Source organism: Xyrauchen texanus, chromosome 41 (genome assembly GCF_025860055.1).
Source record: "Xyrauchen texanus isolate HMW12.3.18 chromosome 41, RBS_HiC_50CHRs, whole genome shotgun sequence".
Classification (NCBI taxonomy): Eukaryota; Metazoa; Chordata; class Actinopteri; order Cypriniformes; family Catostomidae; genus Xyrauchen; species Xyrauchen texanus.
In genome coordinates, this window is record NC_068316.1 from 13,208,060 (window position 1) to 13,215,886 (window position 7,827).

Below are 7,827 nucleotides of genomic sequence, written 5' to 3' on the forward strand. Positions count from 1 at the left end.
CCCTTGAGGTTTAAAAGAGACAAGACCCTCAAGCATGTACACGCTAAAATCAGAAACAATGTTTTTTCAGCTTCAGCTGATGGAGCTGAAGATTTTCCCCCACTTATTGAAAAGCTCAAATTGCTGCCCATAAAAATGCATATCAGTTGTGGAGAAGTGAGCTTAGTCACTGCGGTGACCCATGTATTGTTATATACGGTGGAAGAATGTGCTTCCTGAGACTGAGTGACTTACCTCCATTTATGCATGTAAAGAACTTGGCAGAAAGGAAATGTTGCTTAGCTTGGGTTAAGGAGGTAGGGGGGCGGGGGGGATTTCTCCCCTTTTCAGACTCTCCTCTGGGACATCGAGTATGTTTCAGCTCCTTATTGCCATGCTTGTTGAAATTATTAAATGGTCCAAAGAAAACATCATTGCTACCAAATATCTGAGGATGCATAGAGGGTCATTGGTCCCATGGGCTGTAGACTAACAGTTGGCCTTGTGATAAATGGCCATTCCTGATTATTTGTGCTCGTCATCACTGATATATTCCTGTAATCACTTATTTTTCGTTATACCTCTGTTCTTAGTATTTTAAACCATTTTCGTTGAATTCTGCAAATGAAGTGGAATTCCATGGTAATATAAGAAGGCCTGTGCTAATGGAAAACATACCTTAAATTAAGTTAATGGATTTGGCTGATGTTAGTTCACTCATGTTAACCATAATACACTTAAGTTCTAGGTTAATTCTTATTTATACTCATCTGCTTTTTTCTCCTTTTCCTCAGGCATTAAAAAAATGCTCATCTGGTGATGATTACAAGCTTCATTTGTTATTCCAATGGGTGAAACACAGAATGTATGCACAAAGATTTTTAATGACTGTGATTTAAATAAATATTGGATTCAGTATATTGGCTCAATGGTCATCACAAGAAAGAGCAAAAAGTAAAAGCCACATTGTATAGGGCATTATTGAATACACTGCTGCTTTCTGGAACATAGTATTACAGTCTTTAAATTAACTCTATGAGGTGTAAACCTCAGCACATAAGCATGATGTCAGCACTGTTGTCTGCAAGAAAATGCAGACACGTATGTGTGCAAGCAACCACATGGGTGTTGAGTGTCTGTGGTGATAAAGAGCAGACACACAGTGCTGAATAGACTCCAGTGTGCTGAGCTCCTGTTTCTGTGATGCATCAGTGACAGGTCACAGCGCAAAGCTCAGAATCTTGAAGGATTGTGTACAACACAGAGACAACCTGCACAGGGTCGTCCTGACAGATGCGCTTCGGCCATGCCAAGCTGTTTACCTTTGGACCAACGTAGCCATTGAGTTTGTTATTCCATTATGTAATGCTATGACTGGCAAATATGAAAATGACTCTTGAGGAGTTTTGTGGTTAGTAAGTGTACAGTGGTTTTTGTTAACATGTTAAATGTTATGTTGTTAGGGTGTGTGAATGGAATACTGCTGCCACAACTCTGGGCACAACCTGAGAGAGATGGGAATGTTATGGTTCTGTGTTACATTAAACCAAGAAGAGAATACATTTCAAAAGTTTGGTAACTTGCAGCGCTAAGACCAAACAAATTATTCTTGCTCTAAATGACTTTGGTGGCAAATGTGATGCAAAACAATTAAAAAACACCCGACATCCATTAACTAATGAAATTGAACAGATTTTATTTATTTGTTTGAATACATTTTAAGTGATGCAAACATGGATGAGATTCATACAAAAGAATTACTTTAAATCTTTCAAAGCACAATCATAACGAAGAGAACATATAACTAAGCTTGTAAGGTCATTTCACTTCAGTTCATTCCAAGTTTAGTTGGTAGATGTGTTCACTTGATTGAAGAGTTTATCTTTAATAACCTGAGACATCAAACCATGAATTGCTTCAATGGTTGTTTTGCAGCTGAAAGACCAAAAAAAAAAAAAAAAACATACTTTATTTGTCAAAACATGTTTTTCAAAAGAAACCAAGATTAATTATGGCATAAGTGGCACTATAGTACAAATAAAAAAATGGGCTTTTGCACCCAATCAGAGTCACAAGTTAGCAATAATCCATGATGTCGGTCAAACAAAAAAACCTGAACCTGAATTTTGTCTTTGTAAAAATCTGAATTAAACATTTACATTCAAATATGATGTGGAAAGAAAAACTTCTATTTAATTTTTTTATAAATAAATAATTTATCTCAATTTGGTTTTAAATCTTATATTTAATTAGATTTTTATCTGTTAATTTATTATGTATGTATAATTAAATACTTAGAATTTTCAGTGTGCATAATTGACACTTAACGACATAATGAAAGAAACCCTCAATATTGGATTATAGGGCTGTATGATTAGGCCGAAAATCATAATTGACGAATATTTCCTTTGATATTGTGATTGCGATTATTTATTTTGATTAATACAATTTTAATTTACATTAAAATACATTTTTTTTTATGTAGGCTATGTATACAAATAACTTGAGAACTATATTACTGAATTTCTTTCATATTTTAATTGCATGAAAAACCAAAAGTGTTTTTTACATTTTTAATAAATTATACACAGTATAATTTAGATAGTTGGCATTACTGATATGCCTTGAGACTAGTTTAAATGCATCAGATTTGCCTTTGCGATCATGCATACAGCGCCCACAAAATATTGGTGCAATGGTAGTACACTTAAATGAAATGCTGTATTTGACACTTGTCATGACTATATTATTGCAACAGTTGAAATCTTGATTAATTTTTTGATTAATTGTGCGGCCCTATTGGATTAATAAGGATCATATTACCTGTCGCGTGTTGCCTTTGCTAGTTTGTCCTCAGATTTCCTATCATGTGTGTCTAAGCCCAGCATGAAACTGCCTCTTCCCAGCTGAGCTTCTGCCTGCTCGAGCTTCTCGGACAGGTCACACACCTGTCCAGTGGTGTAATCTGCATTCTGAAGGAAAAAGACACATTAACAAAACCATTATGTTCAGTCTAGGTTAATGCACAATTTCACAACAAGCCTTTTCACTACTGTAAAATTCAGAAGTTTGTTACACAACATGCCTAAGTTATTTGAACATTGGATTGTTTGCTAAGCCCACTGAATGAGGTCCCAAAGGTTTGCAAAAGCTGAGGCTGTACACTCCTCAGACAAGGATTCACAATAATGACAGACTCAATGACTCAAGGTCTCGGTCTGTGGTGACAGCATAATTACTGACAACACTTCTTCCTTGGAGAAGCAAGTTGCTCTTGACAACTAGTCAATTCTCTAACTCACTGCTCTGAGATTGCTGTTTAGATGGTCTACACCCCATTGAAAGTGTTAAACAAGACTCATGAGAGAATGTCGGAGCCAACGGTAGTCAGCTTTGGCTTTCAGGCAAACAATTCTTATGAACAAAAGCAGCATCAACAAATATGAATCATGTGCACTGGTTGTCAAAAAACTAATATCATATAATCAGCCTCATAGAATATTTTTACCATTAGGTATCAAAACATCTTCAGAATGGTGAAGGTAATAAATATGTTACTATGTTAGTATTCAAACATAAATCAATTTTTACAAATAAATTTAATAAATTGAATCTTGGGACAAACAGATGAACATTAATATAATACTCTTAGTATGATATCATCTTTAAGACCTGCATATACTGTGAAATAAAAGACCACAGATATAAAGCAGAATATTTTACTAATTTTGCACTAATAATAAAAAAAGAATGCTCACTGTCAGAAGGCTGGAGGAGCTCAGAGTGTTGACCCAGTACTTATTCCATAGCAACTCTAGCAGTTTGCGGTCCAGGGAAGACTTAAAATAAGACACTTCTAAAGCATAATACCTACATTGCAGAAAATCAAATAAAACATTCATTATCGTGATTCCTTATTAAATTTCTAATCCAAGTCTACAGAAGTAAAACATTTAGAATGGTTTAGCATAATGTGTGCAGAAAATGCTTGAGAAATGTATTAATTCTGACAGAAATGCTTACTGTTTGCAGTGCACTCCAAAATCCTCGATCTTATTAAGTGGAATCGTCTGGTATTCAGACGGACCCTCATCTGGAGGCTTGTAACCCTACCATTCAATTTTAGACATTGTAATATGTGATGAAAAATAAATGAAAAGACAAATAAATATGTAAGACTTCATGGAAGAAAAACATTCCTACCTTTGGATATGTTCTGAAAGCTCCAAGATTGACCTTTCCAGCAGATATAGTCCTTGTGGGATCAATCTGAAAGGGATGAAAAATTACAACAACTATAATAAGCAAAACAATTCAGTCAAATATAACAAATAAAACACATAGCTGCCAGTTTAGCAAGTGAATGTTACGAGCACCAGCTAGTTATTTGCCCTCGGCACAAAATAAGCAATAGCAATTAAGGGTAAACTGCATAATGTATTGAGTTACAAAGCCAACAGCCATTAATCAGACACCACTACAAATGTCACCAAACTCATTTATATCATGAGGGTCAATTATGGATCACTGATATTGTTGAAATTAAACTAACAATCCCCTAGTTGGGCTATTTTTCCTCTGTCTTTATAGATTGATGGTAACAGAGTTCACAGCGGACTCTAGAATTAGCTCTAATGCAAAATAAGCAACCAGTTTAACATTTCCTACAGCACTTACCACTACTGCGACAAAGGGCTCTTGAAATTGCTGGTTAAGCATCTGAGTGCTAACGTCGATGCCTGAAAGCCAGCAGCCATATCCAGGATGACTGTGGTACCATCCAATGGCATTTTCCAAACGTCCCACCTAAATTAATTTATTGATGACAAGACTTAAAAATTATTTTGATCACATGATAATTATAAATAGCAATAATAGTGTTAATCATTATCTTGTTTTAAAAAGACATCACATTTAGAACAAAAATGTTGTGTGCATAATTATAGGCAAGTTAGCTAGCTATGTACTTGGTTTACTATTTATTATTTGGCTGATATGAATATGGTCACATGTTTGACAAAATGTAGGTCATAGTTGCATGTCCAATATACCTGTTTTGCATTCTCTATATAAGCAGCCATGTATTCATAGGCTGCAGCCTGAGCATTGACTCGAGTTTCAGTGCCCTCCACAGGCAAAGCAAAACTATCCATAATATTCATGGTTTCTCCGTCTACTTTCCCCAGCATAAGTCCCATCACCTCCAGATTTCCACCAGATCGGGCATGCATCACCATCTTCAACAGAGCCAAAGCTGATATTTTGCAGTATTTAAAGTAATGATGGCTGTAAACAATAAAACCAACCGTTATTGTGAGTTATTATTGATTCAAAACAAATCAGGCCTCTTTGAAAGGAAAAGGCGGTTTGTTCTGTCTTATTATGGTGTGTTATACTTACTCTTTAGTCCAGGGTTTGGCCGCCAGAATCTCTTGTTGTTGTTTTTTATCATATTTATATATTTCATCGATACTCTGAACTTCCTGCATGCTGTTTGACAGCTCCCATGTCTTCATCGCTATGCTACTACCAGCCATAGCTTGAGTCGGGGTTTAGATACAGACTGTTCTACAAGGAAATATATTTTTTAATTCCTCTAGTAATTTACGAAATAATATATACTTTATAATGGCACAATGGTCTAGTTAATCTATATATTTTAATGCAACATTTAACTAATACTAACAAAGCAGCTCTCCTGGTCTTTAACAGAGAAACTCTGAAACACAAGTGAAGCAAGCGACTGAAGAAGAAAAAAATATGTGTCAAAATAAAAGTCTAAAACAAAACAAACAAAAAACACAGGGTACCTACTGTTTTAATAATATTTACTATAAAAGTACAATATAAAATGCATTCTCACGGATTATGCTTTTGAAGTAATCTAAAATTAGACAAATTACATTCATGTTATTAGCTATCTTCGTGTTTATCTGTCATCTTCATCTTTCCTTGTGTGAAAATATTGATAAAAACATCAACAACAACAACAAAACAGGATAAATTTAGAAAACCCAACAGGATGTTTTCAGCTTTTTGTCTATGTATATTTGAAAGGCCACTCTTACATTAGTACATCGTATTGCACTATATCTATGGTGTTGCTGGAAAAATCATGCAGTGTTTGTGATTTGTAAATTAATCATACATGAAATTTGAATGATAAAAAAATAATAAATTGTCTTTTTTATTTATGACAAAATACTTCTACTACTGAACAGTCTAACATGTACAACTATGGGGCAAACAAAATTTGCTAATTTGAGGGAAAAGGATTAAAGGAATATTCCGGGTTCAATACAAGTCAAATTCAGTCAACAGCATTTGTGGCATAATGTTGCTTAATACAAAAAACGACTCTGACCCGTCCCTTACAGCACTTATAATGGAAGTAAATGGGGCCAATATTTGGAGGGTTTAAAGAAAGAAATGTAAAGCTTATAATTGTATTAAAAAAAACTTCTTTATAAAAACAATTCTTCTTTTAGAACTCTTCTTGTTTAAATTTTAATTTTTACAGTCATTATAGGGTTTAATGTTTTTTTTTTTATTTTTATACATACATCGTCATGTCAACAAAGTTGTATAATTTGCTGCAACTTTACACAGAAAAGGTTAGTAGGCCTACGCAATTTTATCACACTAAATCCATGTTAACACGTATATTGTTTGTCTTGTGGCTATACTTTTGAAATTGTTTTTTAATGTTTGTGGATTGGCCCCATTCACTTCCATTGTAAGTGCCTCACTGTAACCAAGCATTTAGCTTTTTATATATATATATATATATATATATATATATATATATATATATATATATATATATATATATATATATATATAAAAGGGGCAAGTCAAAATAATTTATTTGTGGTAATCAACATAATCCCACAAATACTGTTGATTGAGTTTAACTTGTACCAAGAATATTAATTTAAGCTGACGTCGGTATAACATATCAAAATAAAAGTACCATGCTTTTGAAATTTTTTAAGACATTTAGACAGCAAACTACTTCATTTCATTACCCTGTACAAATTGAGGAGACATTGGTATTTTTTATCTGAATTCCACCAAAAAGATCAGTATAATTTAAGGCATTAAAGGCCTTTATGTTCACAAAAACACTATTTCATTAGTTCAATCAGCGCTAGAAGTAAAAGAAAAGAAGTGCAGAAGGAAAAAATTGCAGGTACTGACTGTTCTTGGAGGGGGGACTAAACTGGGGCCAAACTTTTTTAAATCATATTTATTGTAACTAACATGTTAACATGAAAAAGAAAACTGATAATAATATGCATTTATTTACATTAAAATAACTACATACAAATATATTTTATTAACATTTTTAAGGTCTGGCTGCAAGTGAAAAACAAACATGACCTCGAACCCTCAAATAACAAATACGTTTTTATTAACTTTACTTTGAAAATAAAAACATACAATGTAGGGTTATTTTTTATGAAAACGGAGGAAGAACATTTAGATCTGCTGTATATTTGACAATATCAACCCTCAAGAGTAGAACTGTCTTTTTACATAAAATAATGCAGCCTAAAACTTAAAAAGAGCTTTATACATGTTTTTGCCTTTTTGTTTATTATCCTCCCATTCAATGAGGGGACAATTCACCTATTCTTGTCATTACCCCTGCACACATGAATTTGAACACTAGAACAATATACTTGTGCAGAAAATAAATAATCATTTGAAACGGTGAACAAACTGATATGAGGATGTTCAGGATTGTGAACGCTGACGCACATCTGTATATAGAACCAAACACTGTCAGGATTTATGCATCGGTGACACTTCACATAATATTTTTACAGAAAATAATTGAGAATA

At 33.7% G+C, this 7,827-nt stretch overlaps 1 protein-coding gene across 1 annotated transcript; it reads right to left on the reverse strand.

Moving 5' to 3' along the window:
- Positions 1-1,672: 1,672 nt before the first annotated feature.
- Positions 1,673-5,710, reverse strand: LOC127634478 (COP9 signalosome complex subunit 5). Its single transcript, XM_052114064.1, has 8 exons — positions 5,380-5,710; positions 5,031-5,265; positions 4,657-4,785; positions 4,183-4,248; positions 4,003-4,088; positions 3,738-3,849; positions 2,803-2,951; positions 1,673-1,914 (listed from the first exon to the last, which is right to left on the reverse strand). The coding sequence occupies exons 1-8, from the start codon at positions 5,514-5,516 to the stop codon at positions 1,824-1,826; spliced, it is 1,005 nt and encodes a 334-aa protein (XP_051970024.1). The 5' UTR covers positions 5,517-5,710; the 3' UTR covers positions 1,673-1,823.
- Positions 5,711-7,827: the final 2,117 nt, after the last annotated feature.